This window comes from Megalobrama amblycephala, linkage group LG12, assembly GCF_018812025.1.
Source record: "Megalobrama amblycephala isolate DHTTF-2021 linkage group LG12, ASM1881202v1, whole genome shotgun sequence".
Taxonomy (NCBI): domain Eukaryota; kingdom Metazoa; phylum Chordata; class Actinopteri; order Cypriniformes; family Xenocyprididae; genus Megalobrama; species Megalobrama amblycephala.
This window is the reverse complement of record NC_063055.1, coordinates 26265047-26289350: the sequence shown is the minus strand read 5'-3', so window position 1 is coordinate 26289350 and position 24304 is coordinate 26265047. Positions and strand designations below refer to the sequence as shown.

General features: G+C 37.7%; 1 protein-coding gene across 1 annotated transcript in view; it reads left to right on the top strand.

The window, feature by feature from the left end:
• Positions 1–2094: 2094 nt before the first annotated feature.
• The window catches only part of lmx1bb (LIM homeobox transcription factor 1, beta b), a 77139-nt gene continuing 54929 nt past the window's right edge, over positions 2095–24304 (top strand). Inside the window, exons 1-3 of the mRNA XM_048210671.1 lie at positions 2095–2701; positions 2930–3054; positions 3955–4141. Of these exons, the coding sequence (XP_048066628.1) occupies positions 2985–3054; positions 3955–4141 (257 nt within the window). The 5' untranslated portion in view covers positions 2095–2701; positions 2930–2984. The remainder of the gene's footprint in view (positions 2702–2929; positions 3055–3954; positions 4142–24304) is intronic.

Here is a 24304-nt window from a genome sequence, read left to right as displayed (position 1 = left end):
TGTGCTGGTGGGGGTTAATCTGTAATGAAGGGTCGTCATAGGTATCTCACTTGGCGACTGCTTGAAGTCTCCTAAATGGCTCGGAGGTAGCACGGAATCCCGGGAGTGAGGCGGTAACAGGGGAGCGTGACGAATTACGTATAGCGCGAGGAGTTAAGCGCGTGCATTCCTCCCTCTCAGTGTAGCTGTAAGATGTTTGGAAAAGAGCGTGTTAACTCCCATGCTTGAGTAGCTACGTGACTTGAGGCGTTGAAGGCAAGTCGTTGTTTTCAGTTATATTAAAAACTGACGTTCAAATCCCATTATATATTATTATGAAAAAAGCAATAAGCTAAATCAATATTGCGCGGTCATTTTCCTTTATTTTTTTGACGAATTTTTGACGAATCTTTGCAGAGTGTTTTTTTTTTTTTTTTTTTTTTTTTTTTTTTTCAAATAAATAGAGAGAGAGAGAACGAGAACTTGACTGTAGTTAATCTCAGCAACAACTGAGGACACGTGCAATTAATAAAGACCTGAAGATGAAAGGCGCAACCATTAGTGGGTCTCAACCAAAATATCCAGCACTGGGATCCTAACAATTGCTCTCAATAGGTAGTCAATGTATATCATTGGTAGTCATGGCTATCGTTAGCCTGTCTCAAACATTTGTGAAGCAGTGGGCTGCCATAAATACAGCTGATTTATTGTTTTCCCTCATGATCAAAACGGTGAGCAAAAATGTTTCCTTACAATACCGCTATAAATTATTCTGTGCAAAATGTATTTTTCATTTAGTTAAACGATTCTTTGTTTTTTTAATATGAACAAAATGTCTAATGGAAGGAATTATTTACTCTCCTAAATAAAAACCAAGGTAACAGAATAATACAATTAAAAAGAAACGACACATTTTAATAATGTATAGCTAAAAGATTCATCACTTATCTGTTGCATCATTTCATTTGTTCTGATGCGTCCTCTTTTATTGGTTTATTGGTTTTTGGATGAGAATAGATCTAACCAAAGCGGTCCCGCCGGAAAAAAAAACCACAAAGCGCACTAAATAAAATGAGCTCGATTTTTATCTTTTCTGTTTAATCGGTAGTAGTATTACTCTATCCCATCCATCCAACAGGACCGCGCAACGGTTTGCATTTTATTTCATCTGACTCTGTCATCCGCTGTCTGTGGTTATCGGCCCTGATCTCCAGGTGCATCGTAGACGAGGGTCAGAAGGTTCGAGGCTTCATAATGGACACAAAAGCACAAAGCATGCGGACGGGGCAGGCGTGATGCTCCGCTACCTGATATCAAAGCCAGCAGCCTCTGCATGAGAGGAGAGGGCCTCGGAGCAGCCGGAGTAAAAAGCAAAGAATAACACGCGCTTAAAGTGACACCATCTATTTACAACAACAACAATAACAGTAACATTTTACATTACAACACTGTAAAAATTATTTTCATGGTTTGTTATCACAACATTTTTTTCTTTTGTCAAATCAACTTCAATAATTAGGCTAATGTAGTTCAGAAAACATAATATTGTGAGTTTCTGTTGATTAAACCAATCGCCTTCATTGTATTAACTCAAATTTTTAATTTCAACGAACTCAAAATTTTAAGGCAACCAGGTAATTTACTTTTTCAAGTTTTTAAGTTTTTTTTTTTTACAGTGAATACGCATGTTACAAATTTGACGTTATTGTGATTAATTACAAAAGAAACAACGCGTAATTGCAAACAGAGCCACAGATTAATTAAAAAATTACATGTTTTCTTCTGTATTCACCCAATCACTTTGTAACATAATGATGCAAAGTGTGGGATACTACTAGCTAAAAAAATGAACAATAAAAATAACAGTTATTATAACAATTATTGTTGTTGTTTTGTTAACAGATAAAATACATTTGCTTTTTTGTTCTGTTTTAATTTTTGCGCCGTATTCGTTAAATTGGAGTTATTTTGTCCAAAAATGTATATATGTATAATGTAGTATTGTCCAAAAAGGTTGTGAAATGGGTGCGACTGTATCACTAGTTTTAAAAAAATTGCTCAAAATGCAACATTACTACATATATGTGGACCATCAAAATCAATGTTTGAAGTGATAAATACATGAATATATATATATATATATAAAATTGTATGAATACAGACTATATTGACCCTATAACACCCTTCTTTCTTTCTTTCTTTCTTTCTTTCTTTCTTTCTTTCTTTCTTTCTTTTTGTCTGAATTAGCCTGTGTTTTCAGACTCGTTTGTTTCACCGCAATTTTCGTAACGTTGTTTACCATCCTTGTGCGCCTCTAGTTTGGGAGGCAATGCGATTTTGGAGGCGGAACGCATTTAGTTCCACTCGGCAGAGTGCACGAACACTGGCGCACCAATAGCATCCCTATGTCAGTCAATAGTCTGCAAAGTGACGCGACCAAAAGGGGAGGGTGCTTTCTCTCAAGCCTATCTCAGTTTTGAGATTTCTCAAGCTGCAGGGAGCCGAATGGCGCACTAATTTAAGAGTTAACGTTTAGACATCTCCTTTATATTTTCGTGGATTTTTTTTACTAATTTCCTGAAAACTTTTGCGGGTCGAGACGACTTGTGCACGGTGTAGGAAAGGGAGGATCTTCCCTTGCAGCTCGTGATAGCACAGTCGGGATACAAACTTTGCGCTTCGTGCAGAAAACGTCTAGACTGACTCGGACGTTAATTAACAGGTGATTTAGTGCGTGTTTTAAGTTTTATAGTTGTGTCTTGTTGTGCTTCTATGCCAAGGTTTGATCAAGAGCAAATAGTAATCTTGCAAGTGTCAGTTACAATGAAAAGTTTTCTTGAGCTGGCCATCTTTGAGATTTCTGTAATATCAACTGATGTTGTGTGCTGTAGTTTTGGGATTTAAAGCGTGGACAACTCTGACAAATATGTTGTTGTGGATATTACAACAGGTCCAGAGTCACTAGGACGGAGTTTGCTTGCAGGTAACAGTGGGAATATTTAAAGATGTTGGACGGTATAAAAATCGAAGACCATCCGCTGCGGTCGGGACAAGCTACGCTTGGAGTTATGCTGGGTAAGTGATTCGTTGTCTTCAGCATTGCGAACACATATTCGGGGCATACGAAAATATTATTCCTCAGAATTTTATAATGCCGTTTTATCAAGATGTTTAAGAGAACTACAGCTGGAACTGTGGCAGTCGAGCTATACAGGCGGCTGGGATGCATCCTCCTCATGGGTCAGGCATTTTACCGGCCGGCCGCATATCTGTCTAATAATCATAGTTATTTCCCAGAGAAAATAAGCCCAATACACAACTGGTGTATAAAATCATTTCTCCTACATTTTATGCGCAACGTAATGTATTTAGTTCGATGCTCTAATATTGTCATTTTCATGATACATTACTTATTTCTTATTCACACATGGCTGCTTCATTCTAACAAAATATTGTAACGTATAAATCCTGACGTATAAAAAAATAGGCCTGCCGTAATAAATAAATATACACACACATGAAAACAAGCAAGCAAACAAACAACAACAAAAACCTAATGCATAATTTTTAATTATTATTATTGTTTTTATTACAAATGTTTTTGTACGGTAGGCTATACAAACAAAAAGTACAATTATTGTCAATAATTTAAGCATCACATAGGCAATAAGCATCGCAATTATGTAAACTTTTTGATATTTAGTTTTAGCTGAAAGTTTGTGCGTTATTTTAATTTTTGAGCGTATATAAATAATAATAATAATAAATCCTATCGTACATACAGTATGGTTGTGAATTGACAGTTATTCACACAGCATTTGTTTTGTTTTTTTTCACCGTGTCATATTTATTTAGGCTAATAGGCTATAATATTAAGAAAAAATGATATCATAGCCACTTGTTCATAATCCATTCATATGAATAATCATTATTTTAAAATTTCAGTGTTATTAAAATGATGCATTTGCCCTCCAGGGACGGAGTGCCATCACCAGGCGGTGTGTGAGGGGTGCCAGCGGCCGATATCTGACCGCTTTCTGATGCGCGTCAACGAGTCTTCATGGCACGAGGAGTGTTTGCAATGCGCCGTGTGTCAACAACCGCTCACCACTAGCTGCTACTTCCGGGAGAGGAAACTTTACTGCAAACATGACTACCAACAGTAAGGGCATGGATTATTTGAATGATATTATTGGTGTAAGACGCGCGCAGGTTCATTGAGTTACTAGGTTTTTTTTTTTTCAACTGTAATCAAGCAAAGAAAGTGACACAATTTTCGCTTTTACGCACTAAGTAGGCCTATTTCCCCTCGTAAAGTTGATCTGTATGTGGCGTTGGTGGTATGATTTTGTTGAACTTGTCAACATCTTAAAATGCTGTTATTTTTACAATTGAGCAACCAAGTGCACTGTGGCATTGTCGAAGATTAGTCCTTATATTATAGATTGTATAATATTATAGATTGTATGTCCTGCGTTGTCTTGTTCTTTTTTCTTATTTCTAAACTGAGATAAGCTACGTCACTCCTGTGATTTTGAAGGAACTTTTGGGCTGTGATATTTTGCAATGGGAATGAAAATTAAGCGATTTCATTTAATTGTGACGTTTATTCGATTATTTTGTCCAGAGCCCATGTAAACATAATTATTTGTTCACCTGTCATTCATACAGTAGGCCTAAGTTTAATTAACGCAGATTGATGTTGACGGTCAGCGCAAATTATTAACTTATCTTAATTTTACCTTTCTTTACAAAAATATTAAAATGAGACAGTCGGCGTTATTTTTGGAAATAGGCCTATATATTTTCTTTTATTTCTTGTTTGCTCGCAGATAATAAACCCACTATAGTTATTTTATTTTAATTAATTCATCAACGTGTTTCCATTAGGCCTAATTTATTAGCTAATTTATTATTATGATTATGCCCATTAATACTAATAATTAGGCTATTATTGTTGTTGTTGTTGTGCACTCGTAATCGTTTCTATTGTTCTATTGCAGAATGCCTTTAACATAATTTAGCTGTAACCATCATGAATGTCCAAAAGCTGCGGTGCACATAAATGCTATATAGCCTATATTTTAACACCGTGTACAACAATTAAAATCTGCTCGAACTTCGTATTCCTCTTTTCTATAAAATGATGAAGTCCTAATCATGGTATGGGATAGTTTGAATGTGCTCAGTGGGTGGGTGTTGTGTTGTAATTCACCCGGTCCTGAAGCTGTGTGTGGACCGCAGGTCGCCTTATGTTGCATGTCTTCTCCCCGTGTTTGTCGCTACTTTAGCTAGCTTTTGTGTTAGGGGTTTTGAAATATCGCTCCCTCTCTCTTGGCGATAACTGGGAGGTCCCTATCGGACACCAAGCAACAATTAAAGGGCCATATCTACCGCCTGACTTTAATAGTCGCCGATTCTTTCAGCTCGACCGTGAAGAGTTAGTGTTAACAAAATTAATTTCATAGCTCTGGTCTTATATTCCATTACCCTGGAGACGGCAGCTAGAGCCGAGACAGGCCAAACATGTGAAAGGGGTTTTGATTTTTAGGTTCTTTTTAGGTTATGATTTCTAAGAAGGGATGACAATCAGATATTAGTGTAAATCACATTTTTGCTCGCATTACAAAACCTGCCATTTCATAAACAGCAGTTTCGTCTCAGCATATTCACCTGCAATGGAGGTCCTTTCACACACCCGCGCTACACAGGTAGCTAGCAGTAATATTTGTTTATATATTTCTCAATGACGGGCCACTTAGTAGATGTAATTGGCACCTTTTTGAGTTTTATGACGTTCATTTAGGTTGTACTTGTCAACCCCGCAAAGTGCCCGTGGCTCCAAGTTGAAGCCTTTAGCCGTTTCTGATGGAACTCCGCCTAATGACATGCTAGCATCAATTGATTCATGCCCTATAATCATTAGAACCGTAAATCACGACATTGGGCAAACGTTCATATTCACACCTCTCTGTCAGCTATTTACAGCACGAGCTTACCGGCGGGAATTTATAGCTTGTTTTGGCGCGTAAAGTTCACCCCGCTGTAGCTCAAGAGAAACTTGAAATAACAACCTTTCGTTATTAGAGGATTAGCTTTGGAATTACGATCTGCATATAATATTTTTTAAATGGCTAAGCAGACCTTTGCGTTAGTGCCAATTAAAGACACAGGTTATGGAAATATAATTGTGTTTTCAAGCTATTGCAACGCCACTACATGTACATCCTCAATAGATTATTATTAATTCTCTGTCTTTGAATTAGACTATTATATAGACTACTAAATATATTAATTAAAAAAAAAAAATTACAAAGTAGCTATTTTGGACATACAGCTTTTATTATCATAAAATGAACTATGAAATTCAGAAAAGCTGGAAATACTTTTTTTTTTTTTTTTAAATTGGGCCTAAATGTTATTATAGGCCTAATAGTTTTATATTAATTTTGTTCAATATACATGAAATATTTGTTTTTAATATGTTTTAATGTTTTCATTTATTAGAATAAATAGATTTTCTGAAAAGCAAATGAACGATGCTTTAATGTTATGAAAGTGTGAATACTGCACATCCAAGAAGAAGATTTTAAGCAAGGATGGTTTGTGTGTGTATGAGAGAGTATATGTATAACTTGAATTATTCTCAAATAGACATCAGGATTTCTGTATAGATAAATAGATAGATGACACAACTTCTGCAGTGCAACTTTACGGTATTATTTAAAAGAAGTGTATATACTGCATTATTTGAATGCAGTGTTTGAATGTTCCCCTCTGGCCCTTACTGTCAGTGCAACCTGGCTCAAGTCTGTTGTTAGTCTTGGTCCAGGGATAATTTGCTCGAAGTAGGAAGTTGTGGATGATCCCCTGGTGTGCTGATAGTTCTATTTTAGCACCGTGGGGGCGTCCTCCTGCGTTGTGTTGTTTTTTAATTAGCTCTGCTTTGCGAGCGGGATGCCATATTCCCGCTGACATGAGTGGATTTTGGTCCTGGCAGTGTGTTTTCTACATGACTGGAGTCGTATTCCCTCCCAATACACCCTGAGATTGTGTGTTACTCAGAATGCCTTTACTGTCCCATATTATCATTGTTTTAAAAAAAAATTATGTAACTCAGCATGCGAATGATTTGTAATGTTCTTGAATGCTTGTTGTTTAAAATTGAAAGCTGTTTTTATGAAAGTGTGAGAAGGTAGTACATTTCGAGAAGTGAGGAGTGTACTAATCCTGCAGCGTTCAGGGGTTTTTGCTTGCAGTGTTGAAGGCCCTCGTAGCTCTCTGCTCTGGGATGAGGCCGAGCCTGAGCCAGCCTGTTCCTCTGCAAGGAAGTATTGGGTTTTGTGTCAACATTAGCCCAGCCTCTCCTGGCAGCATTAAAATGATGCAATCATCTGTCATCTCATGACTAGTGCCACACACCCCCCACCACCAGACGTTTAACGCTTTGACCTAACGGGATGTTATTCTGGTGTAGAGGGGAGCGTTAGATGGCTGGGTTTTGCTTTTAAATTCATTCATGGGATAGATTATTTAGTTTTCTCTACAGGTCTTTTCTCTTATGTGTTACCTTGACATGTAACTCCACAGCTGTGATGGTATTTAACCATAGTGTGCTATGTCTATGTGTTTAATGTGTCCGCCAGAGACAACTTTAAAGGATATTTATTTTGCTATTATAAACACTGTACATGCAGAAGCTAATATTTCTTGAGCCATTCTATACATTATGAATGTGATATTATGAAAACGTTGTCACGAACACTAGTTTTCTTTTATTTGAACTGACCTCGAAAAACACTTTAAAGCTTGACTTGATTGATTTTGAAAATTGGTGTTTTTACCTCAACTGAATTATTAATCCATTTGATCAAATTATAAATGAGTGTTATCCTAGTTATGGTTAATACTTGAACTTGAATTTATATTTCTATATACATATCAATATATACACATTCAAATAATTTTGTAGATATCATTTTCTATTTATATAATAATTTCTAAGAATAAACAAACAATTTTGATGATGTTACTATAGCAACATAATGAGGATTTATCTCCGAAAACTTAAAGCTGAATTAAATATTTTAAAATAATTTGTTAAGACATTTCTAATCTATAATTTTAAACATTGGTTAATTATCCAGAATTGGATATACATAATCAATAATTTCTTCACCACTATAACATCACCAAACAAAATGGTAGAAATAATGACAGAAACACTCCCCTCGTCAGCCAAACAGATAAGGCCGCCCCTAAATGCCAATTTAAAGGGATAGTTCACCCAAAAATAAAAACTGTGTCATCATTTGGAAGGAAGGAAGGGAGATATTTGGAAGAATGTCAGTAACTAAACAGATCTCGCCCCTCATTTACTTCCATAGGAAAATAAATACTATGGTAGTCAATGGGGGGGGCGAGATCTTGTTATGAATGTTTGGTTACTGACATTCTTCCAAATATCGTCCTTTGTGTTCAGCAGAAAGAAGAAGAAATTCACAGAAGTTTGGAACAACTTGAGGGGGAATAAAATAATGACAGAATTTTCATTTTTGGGAACCTTTGTGATGTGTTTGTGTTGGTCTGGTTGGGATGCTGTTTTTCATTCTCAGGGGAATCAACTTACATATGGTTTACTTATAGTTGCACACATAAACCGATATAATCCACTGTGCAAATAGAAAGATTCTTTCTATTTTAGCATAATACTAAGTATCCATAAGCATGACATCTTTTCATTATTCCTCTTTAGTGTTGTTGTAGGCTCTTTTCCTGTTTCTGTTTCACAGTGTTCTCAACATAGTGATGAAGCTCAGTGTCTCCACAGTGTTATTCCTACAAACAGGCTTTTCACAGGTACGCTAGAAAACACTGACACTTGGGTGGCAAGTGGTGCCATATGGCATCTCTATATATGAAGACATTATGCAAGTGGGTTTGTCTCAACAAGGATCTTGAATTAACCTATACATCAATAAAACAAAGTGGGGAAAAATAGAATTCATAAATGCTAAAACAGCAGTTATATCACGATTACTGGTCTCTTTCAAAGTCTCAGCATCCTCTAAAATAATCCTGGACTATTAAGTTGTCTTGCAAGAGTGTTTCAACTGTCTTGTCATAGACAAGAAGATTTAAGCTTGGCGCATGTCTTAGATGCGAGTTATGAGGATGATAATCAAATCTCATCTTGGACTTTCAGACTCTGTCTCTCCCTCTCTTTCTTTTTTTCATATCCTAATGAGATTAGCCTCCCAACAGCCATAGTACTAGCTGATTTGAATGACAGGTCTGCTCCGCTATCCAAGGCTATCTTACTAAGCTCTTCGCCGCATTGTCTTGAATGGAGGGACTGACGGAAGCTGTGTGCCCTAATCCTCTTATTTGTGTCAGAGGGAAGAATGAGGTGGAATGGGACAGTGCTTTGGAATGGCACCACTGCCACTTCCTCCCTCTGAGCCCTCTCTCACAGCCAAGTGAGCATGAGAGGGATCTTATGGGGCTCAGGCTCGCAGACAGGCACAGTCACACATGCATTAAACAGTTTGCTCCCTCCATTTAACCCTTGTTCTGAATGCATTTTCATAAGGTACAAAGCTCTTGATGATCATAAATAGAAAATATCGGAGTAGCGTTTCGGCACAAATTGAAGAATTCTGGCAGGTGTTCAAGAACCATTAAAGGGATACTCCACCAAAAATAGAGAATTCTGTCGTTTACTTGCCCTCATGTGGATACAAACCTTTCTTCTGTGGAACGCAAAAGAGATTTTGAAAAATGTCTAAGTGTTCTTTGAAGAACTTTGTTTGGACACTAACATTCTTCAAAATATCTTCTTTTGTATTCCACAGACAAAAGAAAGTCATACAGTTTTGGAACGACATGAGGGTGAGTAAATGATGACAGATTTTTAATTTGTTGGGTGAATTATCGCTTTAAATGTCAAAACTTGCCTTACTATATATGGGCCCCATATCAGGGTGTTTTAGGGGTCATTTGAAAGAATGACTTTTGCTGGTTCTTGCTGGATGCTTTGTGGTATTTTGCGCCCCCTCAGTTTTCCTTCACGTGGAATAAGCTTTCTCCGGGTCAGACCCTCCTGGAGCTAGAGGTAATCTGTCTTCAGCTGGAGCTCCCACAGTTCTTTATTTACTCATTCAACTAGTTGGAAGTCTGTTAGACTGCAGATCAGATGCTCTGAAACCAATCTGATTACCTCAGCCAGCCAATTACCTTTCTCCTCGCGACCACAGTTCTAAAGCTCCGCATTCCAGATTGTGATATTTCTTCATTTTCATTACAAAGGGAAAGAGAAGAGATGCAGTTAGAATGATCTTGAATGTTGTCATATACCACCAAGGTACTTGTACGGACCTTTCAGGAAAAATTAAACAGAAATATTGGAAAAGTTACTTTGGCATGCAATTGAATTCCTACAATTTAGCACATACTGATGTTTGCAGTGAACATGACAGTTTGCATTTTAGTTGGCTAAAATATTTTGTGGTTGAAACTTTAAACATTATTGCTGGAATCATTTTTTTTTTTTTTTTAACTTTTTTTTTTCTACTTGACAGCTAAAATGTAAAAAATGCTAAATGTAAGTGTTTTTATAAAATTATAAGCCTTACATTTCAAAAATTGGAGCCATTAAATTGTAAATGCCTCATTATAGCTTCTGCTCAAAAACGTTAAAACAAAAGCTGATTGCTAAAACCTCATTGACCTCTCGTATATGATAATATGAGTTTGATAATATGATAAAATGGCTTTATCCTGTTGGAGGTTGTTTTCCCCAGCAATTGAACAAAAGAACAAATATTATCTTATCTATCTACACTATAAAAATTGCTATTGTTACCGTAAGAAGCTTTTTCTAACTGATTTGACCCTTAAAAATGACTTTCCTTGTTGTACTAGTCAAGTTAATTCAGTCTATTAAATATTTTTTGGGACCTCTGTTTCTAAATGAAGATGAAGTTACGTGACAAAATGCTCTTTTTTAAAAAACATTGTATCATTTTGCTGTGTGTAAGGCTATATTTAAGTTCATAACTTCAGATTTATAAAGACATTATGATTGTTTTTTCCCCATTAATTTAAGCTCACTGATCTTTTATAATCGCTGACTGATCACTGATGATTTTAGAGAATAAGTCTGAATTGTACTACAATGTCTAAACTGTTCTAAAAGTTAGCTTAAAGTAAAAGAAATAAGCTCTGCATGAGAGCAGGAGTGTCATTGCTCAGTGTGTGTGTGTGTGTGTGCATCCGGGACGAAATCCTGAATCCCAAATGTAGCGGTCTAAGTATTCCTAATCTCCCTCCCAGGGTTGAAGGGAAGCTGAAGTAGGAGACAAGTAAACTGAAAAAAAACAGCGTTCTGACCAGCAAGACCTCCTGTTTCCCCACCCACAGTCCTGATCTTCTGTCGCTATGGGGATCACTGCTGATCGGCCCATCGTTGACTGGACCAAGGAAAACAAACGTGAGCAGGAGATGGTGGGGATCGTATTTCCATACCTCCATGGGACTGCGAGCCCCCCGCAAGCAGCTAAAATGATTTGTGCTGGAGGTCAAAAGACCCATGGTGGCTTCAAAAAGTGGAGAGTGGAAATATTTGGATGTTAGGCGGAGTCAATGAGAGGCACAGTGATGGAGAATGGAATGACAGGAAACAGAGAGTTGAATAAGCAGCTAACTGGATTGCAGATGTTTCAAAATTTTAATAATCTTCTGTCAGAAGATTCAGAGGAGTTAAACACACAGCCACAGCAATGTAAACACAATTGGTTTTAATTCAATAATCTTCAATAAAATTAAAGGAATATTCTGGGTTCAGTGCAAGTTAAAGGGTTAGTTCACCCAAAAATGAAATTTCTGTCATTAATGACTCACCCTCATGTCGTTCCAAACCCGCAAGACCTCCGTTCATCTTCGGAACACAAATTAAGATACGATTTTTTTATCCCCCATAGAAAGCAACATAATTACGACATTCAAGGACAAGAGAAGTAGTAAAGATATTGTTAAAATGAGTCAACATGACTACAGTGGTTCAACCTTAATGTTATGAAGCGACGAGAATACTTTTTGTGGGCAAAAACAAAACAAAAATAACGACTTTATTTAACAATTTCGTCTCCCCCCGTAAGTCTACTACACTGTTTACATTTCGTAGACAGTGCAGGCTTCTGTTTTCTACGTCAGAACGCCGACTCAGTAATTTGTTTATCGAAGATGAACGAAGGTCTTACAGGTGTTGAATGACATGAGGATGAGTACTTATTGAAAGAAATTTCATTTTTGGGTGAACTAACCCTTTAAGATCAATCAACAGCATTTGAGGCATAGTGTTGATTACTACAAAGCTGTTCGTCTCTCCTTTTCTTAAAAAAAAAAAGGTAAAAAAAAATCACTTACAATGGAAGTAAATAGGGCCAGTGTGTAAACATCGTAAAAGTACTCACTGTTTCAATAGCCAGTAAACCTTAATGATGACAAGAACAACTTTACAGCTAAAATAAAACAGAAGTATAAACAGAACAATTAATGTAAGTGCTTTTATAAAATTATAGGCTTTGCATTTTTTATTTTAAATACTTTAAGAATTGGTCACATTCACTTCCAAAGTAAATGTCTCATTGTAGCCTTTTTTTTTTTTCTTTTCTTTTTTTATTTTTATTAAAGAAAAGGAGAATCATTTTTGGGGCAATGAATATTATGCTCTCAATTGATCTAAATAGAAGCAGAACAGATTAAAAATTGTTTTCTTTTTATAATTTTAACAGTTTTATTTTAGAAAAGGTTTCTGCTGAGTACTTTGTGATGTCATCTTTGGGTCAGGTCCCATCTTGCTTTTTTATGCAGAGATGCAACCTTTGTGAGCCAAAAAGAAAAAAAAAAAAACAATTCCTGAAAGTATGATACCGATCGTCTGTGCCGTTTTACCTCCTCTCTTTCCCCCCTCTCCACTATCCTTCCATGTCTCTCCTGGCTGGATGCTAATATTTCTCTGAAAAGAGCCACAATACATCTTCCTGGGAATTTCCACAACTCGCAAGTGCAGCAAAATGATCTCCCAGTCTAAAAAAAGGTGGATGAGGGAATGAAATATTGAAGATTTCTGAAAATCGAATAAAGGAAAATGATTTATTCCATAGTGCCATTTTAATGAAGACTCATGTGTCTTTGTTTACATACGAGCGAGACCAAAAACCTAAAATATTGGCTGATTAATATTGAGATATTACGTGTTCTTTGTTTTTGTGTCAAACAATGCATCCTCTTTATTCTGTATTACCTTGTGAACACTGTTGTTTTGATAGTACACTTTTTACCAGTCCTCCAGATGCCCATCCTTTTTGGCAGGATTCATAACCACAAACACAAACATGCTGTTCAGACATAATAGAGTTTCGAAGAAACACTGAACATTAGAATTGCTTATTCAGCAGGACGAGAAACATAGCTAAACTCACTTGAGTCACATATGGAGAATAGATAGACCTGACTTTTGCATTTTTTATCCCTAAAAAGATTGGCTTTGCAGTCAAACATTTCTATTATGGCCTCAAACATGTTCTCCATCTCAGACCAATCCATCTCTTCTCCTGGCTTCCCTGCTTCTGTTGTTTTTTCTCGGGAGTGAGTGAATAAGTCCATTCCCCCCTCCCGAGGTGGGCGTCTGTCTGTTGTCAGGCATGAGGAGCGGCCCCTGCCCCTGCAGTTAGCAGGGGGAAAGCGATCCTGACCCCCGGCCCAGAACATGAAACCAGAGCCGGTGTGTGGCGCTTGGTGCTCAGCTGGAGAGGCGGCAGAGCCCTGACCTCCAGCTCCACATCACACCGTGCGCCAGACTCCTCTCTGCCCTCCTTCTTTAGCTCTGTAGTGGTGGGACACGGTGCCAAACCACCTGAGGGCAAAGCCTGAACACCCCACGCGCCCAAAAACATCTCCATCTGGGAGATAAACAGTCTGCTACAATCCAAACAATTTGCTGTCACATTCATCCTCATTTGCAGAAGTACTCTTTACAAGAGTTAAAGGATTAAATAGTGTTACACAATATATAATATCTAAAATAATACACATTCAAATATTAATGGAATAAAAGCAGACTGTATTCAAATACAGAAACGAGACGTTGACTGGTGTCATTTTAATGTGAGTTCCTATTATTTCTGAAGCTCTGGGTTGATGGTTTTATTAGTGTACAGAGGGTTTGGTCTCTGTGACAAAACATTTATAAAACATCTCAATGATTTCTTTCTCAAATAATCATGTCCAGGGCCGTTCAATCCATTAATACCAAAGTATTTAATACTTCAAAGTGCTCCAAAGTACTTAAGTAACTCTACATTTTGTGCACTGTTTTGATACTGTTTTGGTCATTCACATGTTTCACATGCAGGTGTTGAACTTACTAAAGTCCTTCTTCATCACTGTCAGATGAGAGGATTTCCAGTGGATTGTAGATAAATATTCCACTCAGTCCAGCGCTTTTTTCTCCATTCTCCGTGTTCTGAGAATAGTGTTGTTTTACTGAATGAAAACCAGTCCAAATGATTCAGTACGTGAATGAGCTGTCTGAATCATTGCCAATTCGTTTGAACAATTCATTTGAAAGAACCAACTGAAAGAAGTGATTCATTCGCGAATAACTTTGAGTTGCTTCTTTTGAATGAATCGCTTTGATTCTATACCGCCAACAGAAAACAGGATGCATGACAGACAGTCATGTCAGTGCTGATATATAGATAAATTAACTAAATTAATAACTATTGATTTATACAACGGGATGAATCAATACTGAAGCTGGTCAATGACACCATTTTCTTTAAGAGCTGCTGTGTAGCCAAAATTATTTACCAGTTATCACTGTAAAACCGCTTTGGCACAATCTGCATTGTAAAAAGCACTATATAAATAAAGGTGACATGACTTGACTTGACAGGGAAAATGTTTCTCATGTCAGTGTAAATCACTACCAGACAAGGATGTATTAGTGCCTTTTTTATGGGCTTGTGCTAAAACCGTGCAATGCGCAAGTTGTTTAACAAATCCTGAAATTGGCTTAAGTCGTTTCCGCTTAAAGGGATCACCCAAAAATTAAAATTTTGTCATCACTTACTCACCCTCAAGTTGTTCCAAACCTGTATGAGTTTCTTTCTTCTGATGAAAAGAAGTTATTTAAAGGTGCCATCGAATTGAAAATTGAATTTACCTCGGCATAGTTGAATAACAAGAGTTCAGTACATGACATACAGTGAGTCTCAAACATCATTGTTTCCTCCTTCTTATATAAATCTCATTTGTTTAAAAGACCTCAGAAGAACAGGCGAATCTCAACATAACACCGACTGTTACGTAACAGTCGGGGTGTACGCCCCCAATATTTGCATATGCCAGCCCATATTCCCAACATTATGAAAGGCATTAGACAAGGGCAGCCAGTATTAACGTCTGGATGTGCACAACCAATCATCAGACTAGGTAAGCAAGCAAGAACAATAGTGAAAAATGGCAGATGGAGCGATAATAACTGTCATGATCCATGATAACATGATATTTTTAGTGATATTTGTAAATTGTCTTTCTAAATGTTTCGTTAGCATGTTGCTAATGTACTGTTAAATGTGGTTAAAGTTACCATCGTTTCTTACCGTATTCAAGGAGACAAGAGCCGTCGCTATTTTCATTTTTAAACACTTGCATTCTGTATAATTCATAAACACTTCAACTTCATTCTTTATAAATCTCTCCAACAGTGTAGCATTAGCCGTTAGCCACGGAGCACTATCAAACTCATTCAGAATCAAATGTAAACATCCAAATGAATGCCATACTTACGCGATTAGACATGCTCCATGACGAAAACTTTGTAAAGATCCATTTTGAGGATTATATTAGCTGTGTAAAGTTTGTTTATGCAGCGATAGAGTCGAAAGCTCTGGGGGGGGCGGAGAGCGCAAGCAATTAAAGGGGCAGCAGCATGAATCGGTGCATAGTTAATGATGCCCCAAAATAGGCAGTTAAAAAAATTATTTAAAAAAAATCTATGGGGTATTTTGAGCTGAAACTTCACAGACACATTCAGGGGACACCTTAGACTTATATTACATCTTGTAAAAAAACGTTCGATGGCACCTTTAAAGAAGATATTTTGAAGAAATATTCCATCATTGTACCGTGATACTGCTACAGCTGGCTATGTTTTTGAAGGCAATTTTGAATTTAGTGCAGTGTCATGTGAATAAGTCTTTTAGAAAAGCTTTAGAGAGTGCGTGCGCCAATGAAACAACTTCTTATTTTGCTATTTTCTGTTCTGTTCTCAAATTTTGTAATCTCCCACTTTCCCTCTCTTTCTTTTAATCTATGTGCTATGTTTTACCTATCAGCAGAAGCAACAGTCTAGATCAGTGCTTTTGCTTCAGGGCTCAGATTTTGCATTTGACATTGAGTCAACTCTGCACCACAATTGCTAATAGTATAAAAGTTAACAATGTTGCATTTTCTTTTTTTATTTGCATTTTAGCACCGTTTGTTTCCCTGCATTCAAATATATCAGAATAGACTTGCAACACATTGGGGTCACAAAACACCCCTTGAGAATGACTGGTCTAGATAAGTTGCTCTCCCAACCAATTTACATACTATTAGCAAAGCGCAATCAAAGCAAGGTCAGTGATGTGTCGGAGTTTTCAAAGAGAGCCCTGCAAACACATCGTCCATAACGTTAGACCCAGTGATGTAAGCGGAGAGGAACAAATGATCTGCTCTGAAGTGTTAAGTGCTTTAGTGTTATGATATCAAATGGAGCATGAAGGCTTGGACAGAGGTTTATGATTTCACTTCTGTATCCCTTTCATGGCTCTTTCCTGTCGTTATTTCCCATTCTCAGAGCAGCTGTCTGTCACTCACACGTGGGCTGTATTTGCATACAGTTGCTGAGTTGACTTTGTATGTGACTACGTAACGCCATGTGACGAACAGGAGTGGATACGTTCACAGTAAACCAGTACTCAAAATTCTTTATTGTACGAAATTAAACAAAAATGGATTAATATTGAACTGTGCAGGCTCAACAGTTCCCCAAATTAAACTGATGAATTTATCCAAGTATTACTTTGATTGCACGTATATCCTTTGGGAAAAGTTTCCTCCTCCCATTTAAACCCTATTTATTGTTCTGTCATTAATATACGTGAATACGTGGTTGTTTGCAGTTAATTATTTACATTTATCATTGTTTTGTCCGCAGCAAATCTGCAACCTAATTTTGAAAACAAAAAATCCGTAAACCATGCGATGCTCAAACACGGACACATGCTCTGTAAAAACCTCTCTGTGTCATTGTGGTGTGGGTGTTTGCCTTTTTAACAAAGTGGCTACGCCTGGTGGCGTATTTGTTTCGTGGTTTTCAAGTAGTGCCCGCGTTTCTGTATCTGACAGGCTGCAGAGTTTTTTGAAGAGCAGACATTCGGTTTATTCGCAATGGAAGGGCAGCTGCTGTATCCTTTCAACATTTTGGCCTGATCCGCCGGTTACACGGTTGCAGGCACGCACATACGCGTCGCACATCTGCATCCCACATGCTTAGATACACGCGTACACATGTTGTCGGATTTGAGACTATAATCAGATTAATTGGTCCATCTTTCCTTGGAAACCCAACATACATTGTACGTTAAAGCATTTTTTTTTACAAGAGCCGTATCGATGTAACATTAACCAGAAGCCGTGCTCGGAGTGTGGGGTCAGAGGGAGACTTGAGGGCCCCTGACATGACATCCTAATGAAATAAAGACTGCAGAAAGAGAGCGAACGCAAGAGAACCGCTCAGAATTAGCTATTAAGAGAGAAGAATGATTCCTTTTCTCAGTACCGTGCTCACAAATTATACCCCTAAAAGTGTTTTCTACCTTTCTTGTTTTTAAAAATGTTAACTTTTACCTCAGATGTTATGTCTCCCCATTTGAGAAACATGAGTAAAAATCAGTCATGGCCCCACGAGGGAACCCGAACATTAGTTGAAGTATGTTTCTAATCCTTATTAACATTCTCCAAAGTCATGCATGAAATATGTTTTGTGCCACACTACGCACCATGTGTTTTTCTTTTGCTCCACAAGTATTTTTCAAACAGAGATCTACTACACACATTGCCGTGCATTATTTTATTATAGGGTTGAAGCTCACCGCAGCCCTTAGAGTTTAAGAGAAGGAAAAACTGGCCTTGATTTTCCACCAGGTTTTTGCTCGCTACGTCCCAACGTTCCTTTCTGCTCGATTGTTATTTCGTAGTGATGTCATCAGTGCAGGTACAACATGAAGTTTTATGTCTTTTCACAAACAGTCTGTTGTTCCGACAGGCCTTGCGTTACCTCGCATTACCATGAGACTGTTCTCTGCTGTCTCATGAATCTGTACTTCTCTCTGTCAGGTTTTTAAGTCTCCCCAAAACCATATCAAACTCCAGGGAGAGATGTATGATCAATCAAAAGGCTCAAACGTCATTATTTTTTGAGTACTCCAAGTATCTCCCACCCATGTGGGGTTTTTTTTCCCCTCCGTGGGAGACATGTGAGCAGCTGCGAAGAAACTCTTTTGCCAGCCATCGGATGAACCCCAGTGGACATTCGTCAAGGATTATGAGGGAAGTTTTTCTGTTTTTCATAATTGAAATGTTACGTCTGACCATTGAGAGAAAGACAAACGAGCAGCTTGAGAGCCAAACAGGAAGACTTTTTGGACTCTTGGCCCGAGTTCATGTAGTATATCTGAAAAACAATTTTAGTTGTGCGGAATTTGAAGATGTGGTCTTCGAGTTCCACATTATATATGTAATGAGCAGAGCGCAAGGAGGAATCAGGGAAAGGGAGAGAGAAATACGATGAGTGGTTTCTGAAGGCAGCATTAACACAGGGTTCTGTAGTATTAAAAGAGATTTACACCCTAATGTTTTAAAGCAGTTTTCTTTAGCTCACCAGCTCCTCTTTTACAGATATTTCAAGGAAGCTATAAAAGTGAACCGACAACTGGAGCAAAAGCCCTGACACAGCATTGAAGATCGACCCTCAAGCCATATTGCATCTAAGACCCGACAACTCTTGGGGCCCTTGGGTTTGAGTTCAACCGCAGTTGTTGAAAGTCAAAGCAAGATAAATAAGTATATGCTTGCTCTGAGGTTTCGTGTAACTTCGTTAGGAGATGTTTTTGCTTGAGTTCAGCAAAGACTAGGATTATATAACTTGTGATTATGCTCCTTATGATACCTGTTCTTCACTTTTTGTGCTGGAGGCCCATTTGTGACCCAAATGTAGCAGCGTTGTCTGTTTCTCATGGAGTTCTTTTGAAGCATGGGCTCTGCGTGGTCCAGAACGCTTCTGCTCTCTGTCAGATGTCAAACTCCCCTCTGGACTGACCAACAGGCTCTCTTTGCACCCTGATGTGCCCATAACATTTAACGGTGCTTTGGCAACGCCAAATGGAAACTCTTATTTGGCCTCTGCAATCAGTGGATATTTCTTCTCTTCTTGGGTGAATTTGTCTCTCTGTTTTCGTCGTTATTGTTTAATTGGTTATTTAACCCTGAGTCTTTGATATCTGTGCAGGATGAAGACATGGTATACAACATATGTTAAAAAGAGGTGCTCTACCAACAAAAGAGGAGGTGTAACCAAAAAATCAAAAATGCATGTGAATTGGAAAAAGGTGCAACACTCACTCTTAAAGAACTCCAACTTTATTGGTTAAAAAAAAAACGTGACGTTTCAGCCATTGTCAAGGCTTTCATCAGATGTCTGATGAAGGCCTTGACAATGGCCGAAACGTCATTTTTCTTTTTTAACCAATAAAGTTGTAGTTCTTTAAGAGTGAGTGTTGTACCACTTTTCAGTGTTGCACCTTTTTCCAATTCGCCGGACAAAGACATGGAAATTTGATGGAGAAAGTTACGTCTTCTCACAGGGGTGCTTGTAGGAGTAATAGCTTCTCCATAGGTTTCTTTTGACAGTAGTATAAGTGGAAAGTCGCAGTATTTTTTTATGTGTGTGTTTGTGTGTAACCTTTAAATAGGTTAAATGGAATAGTTTTGCTTTACATAGACATTTGGTGCACATGCACAACGCCAAGCCCAACTGTAGTCCAATTATCATTCATTAATGCTAAGAACAATCATTTCAAACCTGTTTGACTTTCTTTCTTCTGTGGCACACAAAAGAAGATATTTTGAAGGTATTTTGTTCATACTATACAATGGAAGTCAATGTTGTTTTGGATCGTTTTGAATTTTATTGTATAGACAAAAACAGTTGAAACATTCTTTGACAAAAAAAAAAAAAAAAGAATAATTTTAAAATTTTAAGAATTGTCTTTGTAAACACGCTAGATTCTCATTCCACAGAGGAAAAGCGTTTATGAACAGATATCAACCCTCAAGAGTACTGTTTAAAGTACTTTTACTTGATTTAAAAATGTCCTAAATGTGCATTACCTATAAATCAGTACCATGTCATTATTAGTCCTTGGTACTTTAATGACTATGCTGTATTTTGATTATATTCCAGGGTACTGTATTGTGGGATGTGCACATCAGAGACTGATTTCTGCAAGGTGCACATTCTTTATCTCGGTTTTCGTGTCTAGGCTGTCCTCCTGGAGATGGACACTCGCCCTGTGGCGGCAAACCACCAGAGGCCTGTAGGTAATTGCACAAGTGGTTGATATTTCAAAGCCTGCGCTCACTCGCTGTCCTCCAAATGCGTTTAGGTGCTAGACTGGGAGCGTGTAACCTATTCTTAAGATATTTCAGATAGAAAGAGATGTCATTTTCCAGTGGTTGCATGAGTTTAGATGTCCGTTTCATCCTTGAGATTTGTGATTCTGGCGACATCCATGCAGATGCATTGCATCAAACCCAGGATGCACTTAAAGTGTCCTTCGCACGTAGCGGTTTATGTGGAAGGTTCATAAGACCTGCAGGATCAAAGAAAAGCAGGAAAGAACGCCATAGAAGGGAACAGGAAAAATAAATAGAGAGGGTATGTTTTTTCTTACTCTTTATTTTTTTCGTTGTCAACACTGTTAATCATGTTAGCATCGGCTTTACAGCTCCTCCCACGGCGGGGGCTCATGCTGTGGAGCGTTGCCCGTTATTTTAATTCGTTATTTTTATTGCCCTGAAGAAAAATAAAACTGAGAAAACACAAAACAGACCTCTTAAACATAAGAACAATGGCAGTTAAAAATGAACATGAAAAAAGAAACATGAAACTTCACACCACAGACCTATATCCTATTTCTGCATATTTTTTATTGTGCTGTAACAATTTGTTCTCTGAAAGGCCAGTGAGCGAATGAAGATCATACTTGACAGTTGCTTATTTCTTTCCTGCGTTCCCCATCCCATTTGTTTATTTTTCAGGTTAGCTTTGCATGGAAACATTCATCAATCTGCTGTATAAATGACATGATGTGTGTCAGGCCAGTTTTTGCAATAAACGCCAATCTTCTGTTCAGCGAGTCTTAATTGACCTGATTGCCACGCATATCTGTTCTCTAACCATTATCATTATAAAAACACAGCTGTTTTTTATACCCCTATGGCATATCCCAATACATTTACCACTAGGTTAGTAAACCAATTCCCATTTGAAGCAAAACATTGTTTTTTGCTAGAATGCATTTTGGATGGGCAAAACAAATAGGTAGGATTCTCTGATTTATTAAGGCCACACAGACCTCAGAAATGTGTGGTAGGGAATCCGCAAGCACATTTCACCCCTATAATCAGAATTTATATGCCAGTAGGGTCGCAAGCGATTTGTTTTGGCTGTCCGTTGGAGTGCAAACATGCGAATGAAGAGGCTGGTGCGGACGGAAGGGGCGAACGGCCTCAGAAACCTCTGGTTCCTGTCTCACACTTCATCTGTTTTACGCTCTATGCGTTTTAATTGGGAGTTATTGCTGGTGAGATAAGTGTGTGGATAAGCTTGCTCTGATCTATGAGGTGCTTGGACATAGCCAGTGCCGTGCAGTAACAGTAATGTGTTCGGGGTCTTGGGCGTGACCCCTATTCCACTCCTCTTGCCCTCTGAAGGCTTCTCCTGATCTCTTGCACATTTATTAATTCCGCATCCCTTCTTGTATTTATTGAACAGATGTTTGAAACTCCTGGTAACTTTTGACTCAGAACACTTTCGTTAAGCGTTACCTGCAATCAAGTGTTTGTTTTTAGGGGAATCGCTCATGCCAGTGATGGTGCGCATACAACGCCAGGAGCATTCTGGCTGTGGCCGTGTTAATGCTCAGCCTAAGGGGGGTATTATGGAATGTGGCAGCTTTGAAGCTATCGCCTCTTTTCCCCTTAGTTTTCTTGCTTTTTCTGGTCTCGTTTCCCAGCTTTCGTCTGATCCCTCCTTCCTCCTCTTTTCTTCTCCCCCTCGTTATTTATAGCCATACCCATCCTTCACCTGTGAATAGATGGTGAGGATGAAAGATTACTGCTCTTCAGGCGTGCATGACTGTTGTTTCACATGGATTAATGGGGCTAGGAGTGCTTTCCCTAAGCACAAAGAGACAAATTTGAGCATTAAATTAGACAACTCTTACATGCCAAAAGTGTTTGCTCATTGGACAATCGCCAACTTGTTTCCAGAGCCCGTCAGAGTAAATCACCTTAGATTCACTGATGAACACTAATCCTGTAAGCAAGCATAAGTATGCTAAGATCTAGACCCCGTTATATTCTCTTTTAGGCTAAAGTAAATCTTGCTTTGAGCTGTATATTTTCAGACTGCAGGAATGCTTTGACGTTTCATGGATAGTTACAAAGACTTTTTTTTCTATCCCTTGGAGTTGACTGTAGAAGCTTAATGTTGGATGTAATTCACTCACCCCAACGTGAAGTTCTGATTATTTGTGACGTGTGCGGTTGCAGATTACTCGTGTAACTATCAACACTCTTTTGAGAAGCCTGTGAAATGGCTTTGTGAGCTGTTTTATTGTGCTGATGTATTGAAACGGGAAGTTAGGATGGGACAAACCACATATTGAAGGGCTTGTCCCTTCTTTTTTTAGCCTTAAAATAGTGTATATGTCAGTAGTTGAACATTATTTACTAATTGGCATTAGTGGGATGGGAACAACATTTTATTGCACAAAAACTTGGAAACGTTGGTGAGAGCAAGATGAGTCATCAATATTTTTGGTCTCTTTTTATATTGAAGAGAAATTATTCCCCGATTTCACAGACAAGGTTTAAGCTAGCCCCAGACTTAAATGCATGTTTGAGCTGTTTTAACTAAACTTAACTTGTACTGACATATCGTAAAATATGTAACTGCCATTGGTTTGTCTCAAGATGCACACCAGTAATGTTTTTAATGTTTATAAAAGCTACTTAAATGTCTTAATTGAACTAAGGCCTAATCCCGGTTTAGTCTAAGCCTTGTCTGTGAAACCAGGCCAATGTATATTATTAATGTGGATATCTGCTAAAACTTACATTTTCAGATATTGTAGGGATGCACTGATATTAAAATTGGTCAATAAGATGAGCTGATAACTTTAAAAAAAAAAGTCTTTAAAAAAAATGAAATGCTAAAAGCTTTAGGCATCACTGCATTATAATTTTCAGTATAAAAAAATGGACATTCATTTTGAGATTTCGTCCCACTTTATATTAAGTGGCCTTAACTACATCAAAAAATAAGTACAATGTACTTATTGGGTTCATATTGAATTGCAAAACACTTTTGCTGCTATTGAGGTGGGATACGGGTAAGGTTAGGGAAAGCTTTGGTGGTATGGGTAGGTTTAGGGGTAAGGTTTAAGGGATGGGTCAACAGTGTAATTATAAATCTATTAACAGAAATTAATTACAGATGCAATTACATTAAGGTGTTTTTAAAATATAAGTACAATGTAAAAACATGTATGTACACAATAAGTGCATTGTATCAAATGATTCATTTAAATGTAAGTACATAGTAGTTAAGGCCACTAAATATAAAGTGGGACCTGATATTTTCTAAAGATTAAACTTAACAGTTGTGTTAAATGATTACTGTTTTTAAATATGACATTTTAGTAAGCATTAGTAGTCTGTAAAAAAAAACAAAAAACAAACAAAAAAAAACCATACATCCCTAATATAGATAACCTCAACAGATATAAAATGCCTTACAATTCACTAATGTTTACAATTACAAAGTTAACAGTTGTTTAAAATTGTGACTTGACATCCTTCAGTTGTTCAAGTGTCTTCAAAACTCAATCCACTCAAAGATACACAGATGAACATACACATGGAGAGAAAC